Source organism: Macaca thibetana, chromosome 16 (genome assembly GCF_024542745.1).
Source record: "Macaca thibetana thibetana isolate TM-01 chromosome 16, ASM2454274v1, whole genome shotgun sequence".
In the NCBI taxonomy this organism is placed as follows: domain Eukaryota; kingdom Metazoa; phylum Chordata; class Mammalia; order Primates; family Cercopithecidae; genus Macaca; species Macaca thibetana.
The window spans coordinates 46,250,724-46,271,299 of NC_065593.1; the positions used below are offsets into that span (position 1 = coordinate 46,250,724).

Below are 20,576 nucleotides of genomic sequence, written 5' to 3' on the forward strand. Positions count from 1 at the left end.
TAAATGATATAATCAAAAGTAGAAATTGAGGAAGAATTATTGTTTAGTAGGTATGAAGTTTCAATGTTGCAAGATGGAAAAGTTCTGGGGATCTGTTGCATAGCACTGTGATGCACTTAACTCTACTGAACTGTACACTTTTACATTATTAAGATGGTAAATTCTATGCTTTTTTTTTTTTTTTTTTTTGAGACGGAGTCTCGCTCTGTCACTCAGGCTGGAGTGCAGTGGCACGATCTCAGCTCACTGCAAGCTCCGCCTCCCAGGTTCATGCCTTTCTCCTGCCTCAGCCTCCTGAGTAGCTGGGACTACAAGCGCCCGCCACCACACCTGCTAATTTTTTTTTTTTTGTATTTTTAGTAGAGATGGGGTTTCACCGTATTAGCCATGATGGTCTCAATCTCCTGACCTCGTGATCTGCCCGCCTCAGCCTCCCAAAGTGCTGGGACTACAAGCGTGAGCCACCGCGCCCGGCCACATTGTGTGTTTTAACCACAATTTTAAAAAGAAAAAAATAGTAAAAATGATCACTAGGAGGCATAGGCCAGAAGAATTATAGAGGGTAAAGATCAGGAGGCAGAGGTTGTAGTAAGTCATGATTACGCCACTGCACTCCAGCCTGGGCAAAAGAGTGAGACTCTGTCTCAGAAAAAAAGATAAGTCTGGGTGCCATGGCTCATACCTGTAATCCCAGCACTCTAGGAGGCCAAGGTGGGCAGATCACCTGAGGTCGGGAGTTCGAGACCAGCCTGACCAAAATGGAGAAACCCTATCTCTACAAAAATACAAAACTAGCCAGGCGTGGTGGCACTTGCCTGTAATCCCAGCTACTCAGGAGGCTGAGGCAAGGAGAATTGCTTGAACCTGGGAGGGGGAGGTTGCAGTGAGCCAAGATTGTGTCATTGCACTCCAGTCTAGGCGTGGTGGCAGGCACCTGTAGTCCCAGCTACTCAGGAGGCTGAGGCAGGAGAATCGCTTGAACCCGGGAGGCGGAGCTTGCAGTGAGCCGAGATCGCACCACTGCACTCCAGCCTGGGCGACAGAGTGAGACTCCATCTCAAAAAAAAAAAAAAGAGGGTAAAGATGAAGAACTGATGAACTGATGGAAGTACAGATACAGGAGTAGCAGCCAGAATGCATGGACACCTATTCTTTGATGCTGAGCAAGAAAATGAGAATGGGCCGGGCATGGTGGCTCATGTCTGTAATCCCAGCACTTTGGGAGGCCAAAGCAGGAGGACTGCTTGAGCTCAGGAGTTTAAGACCAGCTTCCCTTTCCGCCATCTTTCCGCGCCGCCACAATGGTGCGCATGAATGTCCTGGCTGATGCTCTCAAGAGCATCAACAATGCCGAAAAGAGAGGCAAACGCCAGGTGCTTATTAGGCTGTGCTCCAAAGTCATCGTCCGGTTTCTCACTGTGATGATGAAGCATGGTTACATTGGCGAATTTGAAATCATTGATGATCACAGAGCTGGGAAAATTGTTGTGAACCTTACAGGCAGGCTAAACAAGTGTGGAGTGATCAGCCCCAGATTTGATGTGCAACTCAAAGATCTAGAAAAATGGCAGAATAATCTGCTTCCATCCTGCCAGTTTGGTTTCATTGTACTGACAACCTCAGCTGGCATCATGGACCATGAAGAAGCAAGACGAAAACACACAGGAGGGAAAATCCTGGGATTCTTTTTCTAGGGATGTAATACATACATTTACAAATAAAATGCCTCATGGAAAAAAAAAAAAAAAAAAAAGACCAGCTTGGGCAACATAGCAAGACCTTGTCTGTACTAAAAGTAAAAAAAAAATGGCTGGGCATGGTGGCATATGCCTATAGTAGCAGCTACTTGGGAGGCTGTGGCAGGAGGATCACTTGAGCCCAGGTGATCAAGGCTGCAGTGAGCCAAGCTTGTGCCACTGCACCCCAAGCCTGGGTGACAGAGTGAGACCTTGTCTCAAAAACAACAACAACAACAACAAAAACAACAAAAAAAAGAACATGAGAATGACTTTGACTTCAAATACAACCACTTTATTTTCTGCCATATCATCTTCAGTCAATCAATAATAAATGTTGGTTGGATGAATGAATGAACCAATGAATCAATGAATCAATGAATGCACAGCATTTATTAGGGGCCTACCATGGGTCCAGCACTGGTACAGACCACCACTTCTGCTCCTGGTTTGGCAGCAGAGAAAAAGGAAAAAGTTGTGCTGAAGGAAAGGAGTTCCCTGCTAGCATAAAGTTATGTAGGACGTTATTCCCACATCCCCCAAGGCAACACATATTAGCTGTAAAGTTAAAAGCAAAAATAAGTTAGCTCTTCATCAGTGTGGCTTCTTTCAAGGTGACTATTGCCATGCCAAACAAGTTTCAGTTGTAGAATAAAGACAGGGTTTTGTGGTAGATTAGGAAATTAGATTAAATTTACTCTTTGTTTAGGAACAACTGTTTCACCCACTGTCCCAGAAATGGCCCTTAATTTCTTATTTTTATCACTGCATCTCTGGGCCACCCTGCTCCTTCCCCTTAAAACCTTGGGGTTTTCTACCCTCTTTCACACACTTACATCATTTTCTCCTTCCAATCTCTCTTTCTCTCTCTGCAGAGCATTATATATCATTTTCTTCTCACTCAGTCTTCTTGACAGGTCAAAGTTTTCATCCTGTCAACAATAAAAAAAATTAGGACTAGGATCACATATTGCAGTCTGGGTACAAGGCGGGAAATTGTAGAGGATCTGGCATTGCAAAGAGGGGAGACTGAGATGGAGGAGAAGGCAAATGGGAGGAAGCAATGGTACTATGGGCAGGGTGCTAAATTAAAGTGACTTGAAAAAAACACTTTAAGGCCTGAGCTGGCATCAAGATGCCAGTTGTTGTTTTTTTTTTTTTAAACTGAGGGTATAAGTGACCAAGGAGGGAAAAAGCAACCTTGGGGAAAATCTCAAGACTGATTTATCAGAATTAGGGATAAATGAAACCTTGTTTAATCCCACCCAACCATGAAAACTATCTTTGTTTTGAATAAACATCTCACTCAGTGAGGCCTGAAGCACTTAGGTTTGGGTTGATGTGATTCCTTCCTACAGTGTGAGGATAGGTATCTGAGCTCAAGTTACATGAAGGAAGAGGGAACACAGGAGGGCATTTGTTCAAGGATACAAGGAGCTCAGACTGCGGTCTTGAGCATCCCAGTGTGATAGGTTGACCTAACTGGTTTCATGCTTCAGAGTTTCCCATCTTCTACCTGCATACATACACATGCGCATACCTCACAAACACACTTAAGCTAAGCCTACTAGTTGTGGTTTTTGATCCAAGATTTTTTTATTTGAATGCTGGTGCCCAAACTGCTGTGCGTGTCTAGCCGACCCTGAGGTAGTAATGCGAGAGGGGGCTACCCGGTGACAGTGCTGACTGCAGGCTCCTTGCTTCCCATCCCCATTGGCTCCTGCTGGCTCTTCTGGTCCTGCTTCACTTCCTCAAAAGGCAGAAATAAGAAAGGGCTCTCTGAGTCTGCACAGAAACCTGCTTGATAGTTACAAAAACCTTCCCTTAGACCTGTGGCTAAGTTGGGGCCTATATTTTCAGGGACCCCACGCTAGTTTCTGGCCGTACACTACATCCCTCTTTTTAGTGGAAAGATAGCTTTCTCACCTTAACAAGGGTGTACAACCTTCTGGGCTTGGTCTAAAAACCACTAACCTTCGCACCCCTTGCTTTCCTGGGCCCCCTTATCTCTGTCACCTACCAGTGCAGCCGCCCTGAGTTGCCTGATCTGTTTGTGAAGTCGTTGACACTCTTTGTACTTCTCTAAGAAACAGGCTTTCCCGGCCTCTACCTTTGCCTTAAGGCGTTCCACCTCTCGTGCTAACTGCTCCTCCACAGTTAGTGCCGCTTTCTTGTTCCTAGGCTCCTGAAGCATAAGATACACAGTCCTCATATTTAGCGGCCTTTCAGGATGTATGAGGAATTAGGATTGCTATCAGCCAGGTGGGGAGCCCCTAGGTATTGAAAAATATCCCATGAAAACTAAGAAAACTGGCCGGGTGCAGTGGCTCACACCTGTAATCCCAGCACTGTGGGAGGCCAAGGTGGGTGGATTACCAGAGGTCAGGAGTTTGAGACCAGCCTGGCCAACATGGTGAAACCCCATCTCTACTAAAAATACAAAAATTAGCTGGGCATGGTGGCAGCCACCTGTAATCCCAGCTAATCCCTCAGGAGGCTGAGGCAGGAGAATAGCTTGAAACCGGGAGGCAGAAGTTGCAGTGAGCTGAGATCAGGTCAGTGTACTCCAACCTGGGCGACAAAGCAAGACTGTCTCAAAAAAAAAAAAAAAAAAGAAAAAAAAAAAATATATGTGTGTGTGTGTGTATATATGTGTGTGTGTGTATATATATATATATAAATGTATATATGTATATAAAAGAAAACCAAGGAAATCCATACCCATCACAAGGTGGCTCAAATCTTTGAATGACTATAGTTTTTTTTTTTTCTTGAGACAGAGTCTCACTCTGTCGCCCAGGCTGGAGTGCAATGGCGCGATCTCAGCTCACTGCAACTTCTGCCTCCCGGGTTCAAGCGATTCTCCTGCCTCAGCCTCCTGAGTAGTTGGGATTACAGACACCCATCACCATGCCTAGCTAATTTTTGTATTTTTAGTAGAGATGGGGTTTTGCCATGTTGGTCAGGCTGGTCTCGAACTCCTGACCTCATGATCCGCCTGCCTCAGCCTCCCAAAGTGCTGGCATTACAGGCGTGAGCCACTGCACCCGGCCGGGACTATAGATTATTTTAAACAGTAATTTCTTTGCTACATCAGAGGTCACAAACTGGAATGTGCCTATAGAGAGCAGGCAAGAAATGTAATCGAATGAAGGAGTTGAATGCAACAAAACAGTGCAGACTGCAGCTAGATGGAGAGCTCATGACCCACCTACAGGGGACAGCAGTTACTTAGCTCTAGCTATTGCTGCTGCACAGGAATGTGGGCTCAGCATTGCTAGGTCCTCTCATTTCTCAAAGGAAGCTGGAAATACAAATTTTTATGGGAAATATTCCTATTTTTAAATGTTGATAACTACTTTATAAAACATATGTGTCTGACCTTGACCTATGATCTGCTGATTTGCAAACTTTGTTCTAGTCTTTCCTATATCATGCTAAAGCATACAGTATCTTAGATATAGTAGGTACTCAGTGATTGACTGGATGGTGCATATATGATGTGAATTACAATTCCAATGACTGGATATCCCTCGGACATCAGGATTTCTCATGTCCTTGGATCAACTAAGTAAATGGGGCTTCCAGGCACCTGTCAACACCAGGGGGCCTCTTCTTCAACCATATATTACAGGAAATTATTAGTCAATTAGGCTTTCATTCCTACGTAATTGATAATGATGATAATGCTAATATATTAATTATAACAAGATTTGCTTTGGGTGGTATATTTTCCTGTAATAGAGCCCTTTATAACCATTCATTTGTCTGCCCCCATTGTAACTCTATAAGAAGAGGGTAGGGGTTATTCTGTGTGAGCCCTAGTCCAAGGATCTAGTTAACTACATCTTGTCATGAAGTTTAACTTGCAGTATTCCTTTATCACTTATTACACATTAGAAATGCCCACTTCTAAACATTTTGTAAATCTCTGTCCTTTTGGCTAGAAAGCAAAACATCTAGAGGTGAACACTTTCTTACTTATCCTGTCCATCACCTGAAAATAGGCCCATATCCCTTTCTTCTATATTCCTATAGGCTCCCTCCCACATAACCATCCAAAGACAGACGTGCCATTAATTCCTGTTGTTTCTTCATTGCCGTAGTTTCATTCTGCTTCATTTCCTCCACTGTCTGCTCGAGCTTCTTCTGGTCCTTCCTCTGCACAAAAACAGATTTCAGTACCATTGCTGGGAAAACACACACATGCACACATACACCATGGAAGGGCCTGCTAAGCTAATGAGCAAGCAGGATGCAGAGGGAGAGGCAAGTCTTCTCTTGTCAGTTTCTAAAGAAAGCCATGAGCTATCTCATTTCAGACTGTTTCCTCTGAGCCCTTTCCTAGAGCCAGTGATATCCAGGCATATTAAAGAACATTAAAATGTTCTTTATACAAAGAACAATGTATATTTTCTTGCAAACGCCTAAAAGTATTGTTTTCTCCCATGACTCTACCTGTTCAGTTAAACTGAGAAAGAGGTGGCCATTTTCCTTTTTCAGGTGCTCTAACTGCTTTGTCTTATCTTGATCTCCCTGAACAAGCTTCTCCATTTCTTTCTCTTGAGTTGACAACTGGGCCTAAAATAAAAATAGTGAACATAACCAAGATACAAAAGAAGGAAAACAAAACGGGAACAATGCTTTTTAATGTACAATAACAAAGAGATGTGTTTCCCTAGCAACTCCCAACTGCCAAATATCCTGTAGAACTCCTTTACTTTTCAGCTCAACCTTATAGCCTAAGAATCTAAGGCTCAACTGAGTACAATTAGACAAACCACTCTTTAAAGCACCTCTTTAAGGCATAGCTTCCTAAAAATGAGAGCAGTTCTGCTATCTGCTCTATATTCCAGACTTTCGAGTACGATTTTGCTTGAAAAGATTAAAGTTTGATTATTGATATAGATGATTGTCATCTATATTAAGAGCTCATGGTAAATTAACTTAGTAATACATGAACAAATCACTAAGTTCCTTGTGAATTACGATTTTTTTTTTTTTTTTTTGAGACAGAGTCTTGCTCTGTCGCCCAGGCTGGAGTGCAGTGGTGCGACCTCTGTTCACTTCAACCTCTGCCTCCGGGGTTCAAGTGATTCTTCTGCCTCAGCCTCCTGAGTAGCTGGGATTACAGGTGCACCTGTAAATTAGCACGCGTAGCTAATTTTTTATTTTTAGTAGAGACGGGGTTTTGCCATATTGGCCAGGCTGATCTCAAACTCCTGACCTCAGGTGATCCACCTGCCTCGGCCTCCCAAAGTGCTGGGATTACAGATGTGAGCCACTGCACCTGGCTGTGAATCATGATTTTTTTTTTTTTTTAAAAGTGGGGGGGCATGAGTAGGGTGGAGGCTTACCTGGTTCAAGAATGGAAAATACATAACCTGAAACTTTAGTGTGATACTTTGAAAAGTATGCTATTAGGCACTCACTGCAATGAAATACATCTTTCTAGGCCACCAAATTGGAGCCATGGTAAGGCTAAGAAAATATCCTTTGACAAAGGTATGGCATTACCTACCTGAAGCTGATCCACTCTGATTCCCATCTTCTCATTTTCTGAGGACATCTTCTGGTTTTGTTCTTTCAGTCTGTGGAGGTGGAGATAACTATGTGAAAAATTCACTCACTGCAGGTCAGCTACCCCTGGCCTTAAATGATTTAAGGCTGGCTTGGCCCTAAGCCTGCAGAGTTATTTAAAAATCTACTAGTCTCCACTGCAGTCCTGTTTTGGCTTCCTGACTCCAAAAAACTGCAAGTATTCAATCCTTAAAGTTAATATTTGAAATCAGATCATTTTTCCTGACTATTCTGATACCAATTTTCTAATTCATGATTCAAAGGGCAGAGAGTCACACCTTCAATGTCATAACAGTGTTTTCTCGCAAATTCCAGAAATCTAATCTGACTATATTTAAGGGTATCGATGGTACAGCAGCTCTTCCCCTCCCAGAATTATGGGACACACTCACTGAAGCAACTCTGTCTCCCAATAGTCCTTCTGTTCTTTCACTTTCAGTTCCAACTTCTTATTGATGCTCTGTAGGGTTTCTAGCTCCTCCTATAGATTGAAACACCATCAGAGGGACAGACTATTTCTATGACTTTTGAATGAGTATCTTAGGCAGGCAACAAATATTTATTGAGCACTTACTATATGTCAGGCATAGCATGACACAGCAGTAAATGAAATACTCAAATAAAAGGAAGATGTTCTTTTTTTTTTTTTTTAATACAGCGTCTCACTCTATCACCCAGGCTGGAGTGCAGTGGCGTGATCTTGGCTCACTGCAACCTCTGTCGCCTGGGTTCAAGCGATTCTCCTGCCTCAGCCTCCCAAAGTGCTGGGATTTCAGACATGAGCTACTGCACCCGGCCACAAAATGCTCTTTCTATATTAAAAATGCATCACCTTAATTTCTCATTCCACTGGAGCTTATAATTTGTTCATTAAATAAATATTTACTCAGAGCCTATTCCATACTAGACACTGTTCTTGCACTGCAGACACAACAGTGGACAAAATAGACAAAACTGCCCTTTTCCTAGAACAGTGCTGTTCAATAAGTGAGAGCCACATATAATTTTAAAATCTTAGTAGGCACATTTTTAAAAAGGTAAAAAGAAACAGATTAATTTTAATAATAGTGTGTGTATATATATATATTTATTTAAAATTTTATTTTATTTTATCTTACTTTATTTTATTTTATTTATTTTATTGTTTTGAGATAAAGTCTTGCTCTGTTGCCCAGGCTGGAGTGCAGTGGTGTGATCTTGGCTCACTGCAACCTCTGCCTCCCAGGTTCAAGCAATTATCTTGCCTCAGCCTCCTGAGTAGCTGGGATTACAGGCGCATGACACCATGCCTGGCTAATCTTTTTGTGAGACGGAGTCTTGCTCTGTCACCCAGGCCAGAGTGCAGGGGTGTGATCTTGGCTCACTGCAACTTCCGCCTCCCAGGTTTGAGCAGTTCTCCTGCCTCAGCCTCCTGAGTAGCTTGGATTACAGGCACCTACCAGCATGCTTGGCTAATTTTTGTATTTTTAGTAGAGACAGGGTTTCACCATCTTGGCCAGGCTGGTCTCAAACTCCTTACCTTGTGATCCACCTGACTCAGCCTCCCAAAGTGCTGGAATTACAGGTGTGAGCCACTGCACCTAGCCAAATGATAGTATATTTAACCCAATGTAGCTAAAATACCATTTCAACATATAAACAATTAAAAGGAGATATTCAGCTGGGGAAGGTGGCTTATGCCTATAATCCCAGCACTTTGGGAAACCGAGGCGGGTGGATCACCTGAGGCCAGGAGTTTGAGACCAGCCTGGCCAACATGGTAAAACTCTGTCTCTACAAAAATATAAAAATTGGCTGGGTGTGGTGGCGATTACCTGTAATCCCAGCTACTCGGGAGGCTGAGGCAGGAGAATCTCTTGAACCTGGGAGGCGGGGGTTGCAGTGAGCCAAGATCGCACCCTTGCACTCCAGCTTGGGTGACAGAGTGAGACTCCATTTCAGACAAACAAACAAAACTAATGCCCGTTCAAAGATACTGGTATAAGAGGGTGAGATCACAGGCAAAACAGAATATGGTGCTGGATATGAGGCACCATCCAATTCTGATCTCCATGGTCCAAGGTCACCTATAACCAGCAGCCATACCTGCTTCTTTTGGAGCTCAGCCTGCATGTCTGAGTTCTGCTTCTGGAGGCTGACACAGCTATCCTTCAGCTCCTGGTTTTCTTTGCAAAGCTCCTTGTTGTGCTGCTCAATCTCTTCTACCTCTCCCTACAAAAGAACATTCCATAAACTATATTCCAAGTCCCTCTAGCAGAAAATTCCCATAGGTTAGGATGGTGAGGGACTGGCTGATTGCCATTCACTGCAGTGACATCTACGTACCCCAAATGGGGGCTGCTCCTTAATACCTAGGTAAGGGTATAACAGAGGTATGTCTTTATAACTGCAGCAATACCAAAAAAAAAGCCATTAAAAGTTAAAAGGAAAATTGACACAAGAATGTAGCTTCTTCTTGCAGACCATATTGCTTGTCTCTCCCAATGGACTTAGCTCCTTGAGGCCAAGGACAGTGTTTCAACTGATTCTTCATTGTGTTCCCAGTGCCTACCGTAGTGCTGGATGAAGAGTAGGTGTCCTGTTAAATGATGAAGTAAGAAAATGAATCTAATACTCATGTATGACAGACAGGCTATAGGCCAGAACTGAAAGAGATAAAAATATTTGGTGCTTCTCTCCTCAAAGGAGCTTTTACATTTACCATGGTGATAAGATGTGTAGATGACAAAAATTAAACAACTGGAAAAGTTAAAAGAATAACTGAATGCCAGCTGAGTTAAAGAAGTTTTAGAAAAGGAAGAAATCACCTATTGTTATGATTCTTGTTAACATTCCTAAGTCATTCCTTAGTGAGTCCGCATGAGTACTATATGCATTTTTTCCAACGATACCGTTAGATATTCAATAAAGCCTTATTAACTCAAATTCCACCCTATCCTACATTGCTACTCATAACAGCAGTAAGGGATTGAGGTGAGAAGTTTTATAAACCTGAGTGGTAACAACCAGGATGTCTTCCTCATTTTCTGGACGGAACTGGAAAGGAATACTTGCTCCCCGGACCACGCCATCCTGATCCACATAGCAGAACTGGTAATACTCATCATCCTTGGGCAGGTAGTAAGCTGAAAACACAACATAAGTTTTAATCCAAAATAAGATCTATTCAGAAAAGTAAAATTCTGGAAGTCTTTTCATCTGCCCCAGAAAGCTCAAGCTGAAGGGAATTAATTAGTCTTGGCTACTGTCTTCAACACCTTTGATCCAGTATTTTTCTCACCTTTGAATTGGACTTCCTGCTGTTTAGCTGATTTGTTGTTTAGGTCAATGGGCAAAGTAACCCACATGAAGGTGTAATACTCACGGACTGTCTTCCATCCCACCTGCAATGACAAGAAGTTCTTATTTAGTACCTGAAAGGGGTGTGGGGAAAATCCTAATTGGGCTACATCTTCTTAAAATCACTTTTTATTTGTATATATTGAAAATATAGGCCGGGTGTGGCGGCACTTTGGGAGGCCAAGGCGGGTGGATTGCCTGAGCTCAATAGTTCAAGACTAGCCTGGGCAACATGGTGAAACCCCGTCTCCACTAAAATACAAAAAATAAGGCAGGCGTGGTGATGTGCGCCTGTAATCCCAGCTACTCAGGAGGTTGAGGCAGGAGAATTGCTTGAACCCAGGAGGTGGAGGTTGCAGTGAGCCAAGATTGCACCATTGCACTCCAGCCCGGGTGACAGAGTGAGACTCCGTTTCCAAAAAAAGAAAAAATAAAATATAATAGAATGAGTTCATTATGACAAGATTCTCACACCAGGGCTCAAATCTTTTTTAATTTTTTATTTTATTTTTCACTTATGATAACTGCATATGGGAAAACGTCTGATATAACCAAATATTGGGGTGCACATACACAGCTCAAAATACAAGTCTTGGAAAGATTTGAAAACTAGCTCCTCACCACCCAGGAGAAAAGATCCAAAAATTCTATCTACAAGTCAGAGATAGAGCTGAGACTGATTTAAGGGGAAAGTTCTGGGAATAGGAACCCTGATCCTCTTACAATGGTGTTCTTTGGGCTTCTAAATCAGAAATCACTTCTGACCTGCCCTCTCTATTGGTGTGTCCTCTATTATGTCCAATTAAGCCCTGTCATATATCAACCTACTGCATTAAAAAAAACTCCATTCTTCTTTATAATGTCTGTTTTGGGGGCAGAGGGAGAACAGGGTTCTTAGATTATGAGGCACCAGATAAGAGATTCCAGGTCTATACAATTTTTTTTCTTTACTGTTTTTCTTCATGCATGCTTAATGATGGCTTTTTGGCAATAAAGATATTAACAACAATCTGGTAGTCATAAAGGCCTCTTCTAGGTATTGAATACAATAAATCATAAGACATAAGGATGCAGCAAAACATGCCTCAGAGCAGAAAGCTGGCTAAGTGGAAAATATTCTCACAAATGTGAAGGGGGTAAAAGATTGCTCAAATCTTATCTAGAAAATAAAAGCACACCAGAGAATAGAAAGCCAGCTATTGTGTCTTCAAGGGGACAACACTCAGCAAATGAGAAGCAAAATTACATTTATTGCCATATTTTGACCCTGCCTGAGCTCAGTAAGAAGAGAACTAAAAATAAATCCCATTTTTATATATTAAGGAATCAAAGCAGGGTGGAAAAGGCTATACCAAAAACTCATCAGAACATCCTAGGGCATGTTTTAGAGTCTCATTAATACACACCCCACTGCTGTAAGCATCTCAGAGCCACTGCAGCCTGTGGTGGTACAGGAAGCAGGAATTTTATGGAGTCCTCATTCACATCCTGGAGCTTCTTAATGCACTGTGACCGAAATATCATTGGGAAGACCTAAGAATTATTGCTGCCTTGGAACAGGGAAACAACTTCTAGCCACCTGCAATGTCTGTCCTTGGCTCCTCCATTTGAGTAGTCCTTGTTCCAGTTTGTCTTGGAAACATTTAAATGCCCAAGTCAAGGAGAGTATGAAGCATAGGATTATACACTGAGGGAAGGAAAGCAGACTACTTCCTGCTTTAGGCTCCATCATTGGTGGTGACTTTCACTATAGAGAAGATGTAATGTATTTGTACGTATTAAAAACATTTACTGGCCGGGCACAGTGGTGCATGCCTGTAATCCCAGCTACTCAGTGGCTGAGGCATGAGAATCACTGGAACCCAGGAGGTAGAGGCTGCAGTGAGCCCAGATTGCACCTCTGCACTCCAGCCTGGGTGAAGAGAACGAGACTGTCTTAAAATAAATTTTTAAAAATACATAAAAAATAAAAAGATTTACTGAGTACCTACCTGGTGCCAGATACTACCAGTGCCTGGGGTGATGAGGAGTTGAATAGTCCAATTAAGACTACACTGAAAGAACACTGGGGAGAGCGTTTGAGGAGAGATGTGAAGGACGAAACTTTACAGTCAACTCTTCGTTCTCTAATTTACTATCTGTTGCTCAAAGGAATTCAGCAGAGTAGAGGAGAAAAAGCAGAAGTTTGGGAGCCAAACCTGCTTCACGGCTTATTCACTGTGAGGCCTTGGGAAAGTCACCATCTCTCAAAGATACTCATTTTACTTACTTACGCCCAAGAGATACTACTACCCACCTCAGGGGGCTACTGCACTGTGAGAATTTTTCTTTTTTTATATTTTAGACGGAGTCTTGCTCTGTTGCCCAGGCTGGAGTGCAATGGCATGACCTTGGCTCACAACCTCCACCTCCCGGGTTCAAGTGATTCTCCTGCCTCAGCCTCCCAAGTAGCTGGGATTACAGGTATGTGCCACCATGCCTGGCTAATTTTGTATTTTTAGTAGAGACAGGGTTTCTCCATGTTGGTCTGGTTGGTCTTGAACTCCCTAGCTCAGGTGATCTACCTGCCTCGGCTTCCTAAAGTGCTGGGATTACAGGAATGAGTCACTGCACCCGGCCCACTGTGAGGATTTAATTAGAAAATACACACACACACACACACATACACATCCTCAACAAAGGCCTAGCAAAGCATGTCCTCAGGGTAGGCATTCAAGTCAATACCTTTATGGACAATGGACATTAGAAGCCCTTCTTTAGCTTAACAATTATTTATTTATTGGGATATGGTAATACCTCTGAAATGTATGAAGTATTCCAAATATAGACACATTAAAAAAAAATTTTTTTTGAGATGGAGTCTCACTCTATTGCCCAGGCTGGAGTGCAGTGGCACAATCTTGGTTCACTGCAACCTCTGCCTCTTGGGTTCAAGCAATTCTCCTGCCTCAGCCTCCTGAATAGCTGGGACTACAGGTGGGTGCCACCACACCTGACTCATTTTTGTATTTTTAGTAGAGATGGGGTTTTACCATGTTGGCCAGGCTGGTCTTGAACTCCTGACCTCAAGTGATCCGTCTGCCTTGGCCTCCCTCCTGGGACTACAGGAGTGAGCCACCACACCTGGTCAAAATATTTTTAAACATTTGTTTTTAAAAAGCCCAAGATTGGCCAGGCGCGGTAGCTCACGCCTGTAATCCCAGCACTTTGGGAGGCTGAGGTAGGTGGATCACATGAGGTCAGGAGTTCGAGACCAGCCTGGCCAACGTGGTGAAACCCCATCTCTACTAAAAATACAAAAATTAGCCGGGCATGGTGGTGGGGCCCTGTAATCCCAGCTACCCAGGAGGCTGAGGCAGCAGAATTGCTTGAACCGGGGAGGCGGGGTGCCTGTAATCTCAGCTACTTGGGAGGCTGAGGCAGGAGAATTGCTTGAACCAGGGAGGTGGAGGTTGTAGTGAGCCAAGATCGTGTCATTGCACTCCAGCCTGGGTGACAAGAGCAAAACTCCATCTTAAAAAAAAAAAAAAAAACCCCAAGATTTTCATATGGTATATGGTGAAGTCTTTACTGGTGGTTGCTAAGTCTAAGCAAAACAGAAATATAACGATGTTCCAAAAACAAAAACAAAAAAGACGTTATAAACGACATTTTAAAGTCTGGTAAGTAATTTCTGAATCATTCTCTTTTTCATGATCTGTACCTGCATTAACCAATGATAGCCACTAGCCACATGAAGCTATTTAAACTTTAATTAACATTAAGTAAAATTTAAAATCCAGTTACTTGGGCCTGGTGCGGTGGCTCACACCTGTAATCCCAGCACTTTAGGAGGCCAAGGCAGGCGGATCACCTGAGGTTGGGAGTTCAAGACCAGCCTGACCAACATGGAGAAACCCTGTCTCTACTAAAAATACAAAATTAGCCAGGCATGGTGGCACATGCCTGTAATCCCAGCTACTCAGGAGGCTGAGGCAGGAGAATCGCTTGAACCTGAGAGGCGGAGGTTGCGGTAAGCCGTGATCACGCCATTGCACTCCAGCCTGGGCAACAGAACGAAACTCTGTCTCTAAATAAATAAATAAATAAAATAAAATAAAATAAAATCCAGTTACTTAGTCACACTAACCACATTTCAAGTGCTTAACAGCCACACATGGCTAGTAGCCGCAGTACTAGACAGTGAAGCTATAGCTCCATTGTGGAAAACTCTTACCAGGCAATGTGACCTATATGCTTTGCTACATATGAGGAAGAAGAAAAGCAACTACCATCTTCTTTCTAAGACAGAAAACACTCTGGTGTGTTGGCACACCTTTTAGTCTGATGACTCAATACTCTGCAGTCTCAAGAGCTGTCACGACACTTGCCAGCGTCCTGCTGTTGGCCACTATCCCTATCTCCAAACACCAGTCTTGCTACCTCCAGCTTAAATTGCTCATCAATAAGTTTGATGTTCCAAACAATAAAGGCAAAGGAATTCAATGAAGGATATAAATAAGCAACAGCTCCTTCTGAGTGCAGTTGAGAACGGTGTCTGATTTCAGGATGAACAGCACTGGCAATAGGCACATGACATACTGAGGTGTCAAACCAAAGGTCACTGACATTGGGAGTTGGCAGTATACATTACTTAAAATTTGACCTTTATTTCCTGTCTCTGGAAATAGGAAGATTTGTCATTATGGTGTATGTGAGATGTATGAGAGAGAAAGACACGGATGGGAGAGCGAAGGGGACATAGAGAGTAAGCTAATTAAAACTTAAAAATACCATTCTGTACTTGAACTGATGGGGTGATCAGACACTGGAAGAGGTCACTAAGGGAGCTCATAACCTTGGAAATCATCATAAAGTAGTCAGACGCACTTATTCAGGAATAAACTTTTTGAACACAGAATGCCAATATCCTCAATATCCTTTCCAGATTTATGGTATTTGTATCAAAACAAACTAAACACCATACCAAGTAAGGAAGTAATGTTTACTCTCAGAAGTGACATATGAGGTCAACCATCTCAGTCAAGTCATACATAAATATTTCAAAATAGGATCATTTAAAAAGCATTTAATTTGGGAGGCTGAGGCGGGCAGATCACAAGGTCAGGAGTTCGAGACCAGCCTGGCCAACATGGTGAAACCTGGTCTCTACTAAAAATACAAAAATTAGCAAGGTGTGGTGGCATTCGCCTATAATCCCAGCTACTCTGGAGGCTGAGGCAGGAGAATAGCTTGAACCCGGGAGGTTGGGTTGCAGTGAGCCGAGACTGCGCCACTGTACTTCAGCTGGGCAATAAGTGAGACTCCGTCTCAAAAAAAAAAAAAAAAAAAGAAAGAAATCAGTTAGGCATTGTTCTGCACACCTGCAGTCCCAGCTACTGAGAAGGCTGAGGTGGGAGGATCACTGAGCCTGGGAGGTTGGGGCTGCAGTGAACTACACTCCAGCCTGAGAGACAGAGCAAGACCCTATCTCAACAACAACAAGAAAGCATTTACATTTGGTGTTTGACAGCATAAGGATAGGCATGGTGGCTCACACCTGTAATCCCAGCGCTTTGGGAGGCTGAGGCAGGCAGATCACCTGAGGTCAGGAGTTTGAGAACAGCCTGGCTAACATGCTGAAACTCCATCTCCACTAAAAATACAAAAATTAACCAGATGTGGTGGCAGGTGCCTGTAATCTCAGCTACTCGGGATGCTGAGGCAGGAGAACTGCTTCAACCCGGGAGGTGGAGGTTGCAGTGAGCTGAGATCATGCCATTGCACTCCAGCCTAAGTGACAGAGCAAGACTCTATTTCAAAAAAAAAAAACCCAAAAAACAAAATTTGAGGATTACATGATTTGCCATCTTATTTTAGCTTGACACTGAAATGAAAACTTGAGTCCCACAGCACACGAGTGTGTGAAGAGAGAAGTGCTGTGGAGCTTGACTAGAATTTAAAAATTGCCCACACATATTATACAAAATGCTTATAATACAAAGAGAGTCACACAGTCAGGTAACTAAGAATCACCTCTAGTTTCTGATCACTTGGTACTAAATTAATCACTTACTCTAAAGATGCCAATCCAATCCTTTTGACGAGGGATGAAATTCTGGGTGAAGGTATAACGACATGTGACGTCCCCTCCAGGGATGTAGAACTTCTCCACACTGTTAAAGATGACCTGAGAGAAATGACAGTGATCCAGCAAGACAGCTGATGTGGGGGGATCTTCGATGGTCTTCTCCATGGTAGGGATCCTGTTATGAAATGTGGAATAGAGTAAGGCTCAGAAAGCATTGTCTGAAATGTTGGCGATTTCTGGGCTTTCATCCAGAGAACATTCTGTGCAAAGCAAGCCAGGAAAAGCAAAATCCTGACAAATACTGAGATTACACAACTTGCTTTCTGTTTCACTTTGAGCCATCTCAGTCACAACTTCCTATGCTACGAGAATTTTCTGACAATATCTTTAACTTCTTCACCACAGGCACCACAACTCTCACATGAACAGAGGCTTATAGCTGCTTTGGTTCCCCTTTCTTTAACTAACTGACTTAAATAAACAAGGCAGCATAGATAAAATAGCCTGAGCTGGGAACTGTGAATCTTAAATTCTAGATTTTTCATCCCAACAAGCCCTATGACTTTAGGAAAGTCCATCTCTCTGGATTTCATCTTCTATATTCAATCCCATTTATCCTATAATTATCAGGACCTTCCATATGTAAGATCCTCTGCTAGGACCTGGGGATGGGAATGAGAAGAAAGGAATGAGAGAAAATTATCTGACATGCAGTAGTGACAAGCACGGGTTCTAAATTAGAATGGTGGCGTTCAAATTCCAGTTTCACCACCTATTAAATTTGTGGCATTGGGCAATTTATTTAATCTGCTGGGCTCTGTGCTTGTTTCCTCATCTGTAAAATGGGGCTAAAAATAACATCTATCCCATTTAGTTTTTTGTGAGGCATAAGTGAAATAATGTAAAATGTCCAGCCCTTAAATCAGTGTCTGCCATTGTAGGCACTTCCCACCAAGTATATGCATGTTGAATGACAAAGTACTTAGCACAGAGTCTGCATAAAGGGTTTAAGAGACGTCAGTTATAGTTAGTTATATAGTTATTACTGTTGTAGTTGTGGGTTTTTTTTCCTGGTACAACCTTAAAAGGGGTCTCAATCCAATTGAGAGAATAGATGAGTATAAAAATGACTGCCAAATGAATCGAATAAGAAGTGCAAAATGCTCTGGGGTTCAAAAGAGGGAGAGATGCAACTGCTTAGGAAAATAAAGAAAACTTCAGGGAATGAGAAGAATCTTAGATTAGCCCTCCAAGAGGATTAGGATTTTGACAAGTGGGTTTTTGAGTGAGGGCATTCTAGGTGAAGGAAACAGCATGAGTAACAACAAAGAAACAGAAAAATACAACCCACATTTGGAAGACAGCAAACAAGTTTGGATCCCTAGCTATACATGGGGATAATACCCTGTGTTTCACCTTTCTAGGTTACAGTACCCATAAAATGTGATCAAGAATAGGAAAGTTGTGGCTGGGCGCAGTGGCTCACACCTGTAATCCCAGCACTTGGGGAGGCAGAGGCAGGTGGATCTTTTGAGTCCAGGAGTTCATGACCACCCTGGGCAACACGGCAAAACCCCATCTCTACAAAAAACTACAAAAATTAACTGGGCGTGGTGGTGCACACCTGTAGTCCCAGCTACTTGGGAGGCTGAAATGGGAGAATTGTTTGAGCCTGGGAGGACAAGGCTGCAGCGAGCCAAGATTGTGCCACTGCATTCCAGCCTGGGCAAGGGAGCAAGCCCCTGCCTCAAAACAATAACAACAACAACAACAAAATAGGAAATTAGGGTGGTGCATGCCTGTAATCCTAGCTGTTCAGGAGGCTGAGGTGAGAGGACTGCTTGAGCCCAGGAGTTAAAGTCCAGCCTGGACAATATAGTGGGACTGTATTAAAAAAAAAAAAAAAAAAAAAAGGCCACGCGTGGTGGCTCACACCTGTCCCAGCACTGTGGGAGGCCGAGGCAGGTGGATCACTTGAGGTTAAGAGTTCGAGACCAGCTTGACCAAGACAGAGAAACCCCGTCTCTACTAAAAATACAAAATTAGCCAGGCATGGTCGCACATGCCTGCAATCCCAGCTACCTGGGAGGCTGAGGCAGGAGAATTGCTTGAACCTGGGAGCGGAGGTTTCAGTGAGCCAAAATCGCGTCACTGCACTCCAGCCTGGGCAAGAAGAGTGAAACTCTGTCTCACACACACACAAAAAAAAAAAAAAAAAAAAAAGAAAGAAAGAAAAAAGAAGAAAAAAAGGCCAGGCACGGTGGCTCACACCTGTAATCTCAACACTTTGGGAGGCTGAGGTGGGTGGATCACCTGAGGTCAGGAGTTTGAGACCAATCTGGCCAACATGGTGAAACCCCGTCTCTACTAAAAATACGAAAATTACTCCAGCGTGATGGCAGGCACCTGTAATCCCAGTTACTTGGGAGGCTGAGGCAGGAGAATCGCTTGAACCCAGGAGGCAGAGGGTGCAGTGGGCCAAATAATGCCACTGCCCTCCAGCCTGGGGGACAAAGTGAGACTCTGCCAACAACAACAACAACAAACAAAAGAAAAAAAAGAGAGAGAAACCATTTTAGAGGCAAAAAGAGTACATAAAATAAACAAAGTGGGCCAGGCGCGGTGGCTTACGCCTATAATCCAAGCACTTTGGGAGGCCGAGGCGGGTGAATCATGAGGTCAGGAGATTGAGACCATCCTGGCTAATACGGTGAAACCCCATCTCTACTAAAAACACAAAATATTAGCTGGGTGTGATTGCGGGTGCCTGTAGTCCCAGCTACTCAGGAGGCTGAGGCAGGAGAATGGCATGAACCCCGGAGGCAGAGCTTGCAGTGAGCCGAGATTGTGCCACTGCGCTCCAGCCTGGGCCACAGAGCGAGACTCCATCTCAAAAAAAAAGAAAAGAAACAAAGTGTTTTTAATTGTTGACACCTAATACTTCCTGCCCCTTAAACAAATCACATGCACTGTTTTCTAAATGACTAGCTGGTCTAACATTTAATGAGTCCATAATTCTCAATTTAGGGTTTTACTAGGACATGAAAAAAATATTTCAGCTGTACACAGAAGATGAAGAAAGGGCTATACACATGCAAATACTATATAATATCTTATAAATTCAGCTATCGGTATAAGCTGGAAGATTTTGTACACATACAGGCACACATGTAATTTTTTTTTCTTTTTTTTTTTTTTTTTTGAGACGGAGTCTCTCTCTGTCCCCCAGGCTGGAGTACAGCGGTGCGATCTCGGCTCACTGCAGCCTCCACCTCCCGGATTCATGCCATTCTGCCTCAGACTCCCGAGTAGCTGGGACTACAGGCGCCCGCCACCACGCCCGGCTAATTTTTTGAATTTTTTAGTAGAGACGGGGTTTCATTGTGTTAGCCAGGATGGTCTCGATCTCCTGACCTCATGATGAGCCTGCCTCGGCCTCCCAAAGTGCTGGGATTACAGGCGTGAGCCACCACACCCGGCTGGCACATATATAATTTTTAAAAATAAGTAAGTACAGGCCGGGCGCGGTAGCTCACGCCTGTAATCCCAGCACTTTGGGAGGCCGAGGCGGGCGGATCACGAGGTCAGCAGATCGAGACCATCCTGGCTAACACGGTGAAACCCTGTCTCTACTAAAAATACAAAAAATTAGCCGGGCGTGGTGGCGGGCGCCTGTAGTCCCAGCTACTCAAGAGGCTGAGGCAGGAGAATGGCGTGAATCCGGGAGGCAGAGCTTGCAGTGAGCCTAGCCGAGATGGCGCCACTGCACTCCAGTATGGGAGATACAGCAGACTCCGTCTCAAAAAAAATAAAAATAGAAATAAAAAAATAAAAAAATAAATAAGTATGAT

The 20,576-nt window shown here is 43.3% G+C and overlaps 3 protein-coding genes across 4 annotated transcripts in view; 1 reads left to right on the forward strand and 2 right to left on the reverse strand.

The window, feature by feature from the left end:
* ATP5MC1 (ATP synthase membrane subunit c locus 1) overlaps nt 1–20,576 on the reverse strand; it is a 73,633-nt gene that overhangs the window by 46,340 nt on the left and 6,717 nt on the right. The window lies entirely within an intron of this gene.
* CALCOCO2 (calcium binding and coiled-coil domain 2) overlaps nt 1–20,576 on the reverse strand; it is a 34,128-nt gene that overhangs the window by 6,537 nt on the left and 7,015 nt on the right. The window contains exons 2-11 of one of the 2 annotated variants that reach the window (XM_050765671.1): nt 16,711–16,900; nt 10,597–10,699; nt 10,308–10,441; nt 9,402–9,527; nt 7,709–7,797; nt 7,258–7,327; nt 6,195–6,317; nt 5,811–5,897; nt 3,757–3,921; nt 2,688–3,486 (exon numbers count right to left, since the gene is read on the reverse strand). In XM_050765671.1, the coding sequence (XP_050621628.1) occupies nt 3,403–3,486; nt 3,757–3,921; nt 5,811–5,897; nt 6,195–6,317; nt 7,258–7,327; nt 7,709–7,797; nt 9,402–9,527; nt 10,308–10,441; nt 10,597–10,699; nt 16,711–16,890 (1,161 nt within the window). In that variant the 5' untranslated portion in view covers nt 16,891–16,900 and the 3' untranslated portion in view covers nt 2,688–3,402. The other variant, XM_050765670.1, reaches the window with a different exon arrangement.
* Nucleotides 1,245–1,754, forward strand: LOC126939893 (40S ribosomal protein S15a-like). Its single transcript, XM_050765719.1, has one exon. The coding sequence runs from the start codon at nt 1,302–1,304 to the stop codon at nt 1,692–1,694; it is 393 nt and encodes a 130-aa protein (XP_050621676.1). The 5' UTR covers nt 1,245–1,301; the 3' UTR covers nt 1,695–1,754.

Coding starts and splice junctions, on each gene's coding strand:
- LOC126939893 (XM_050765719.1), top strand. CDS start 1,302: ATGGTGCGCATGAATGTCCTGGCTGATGCTCTCAAGAGCATCAACAAT.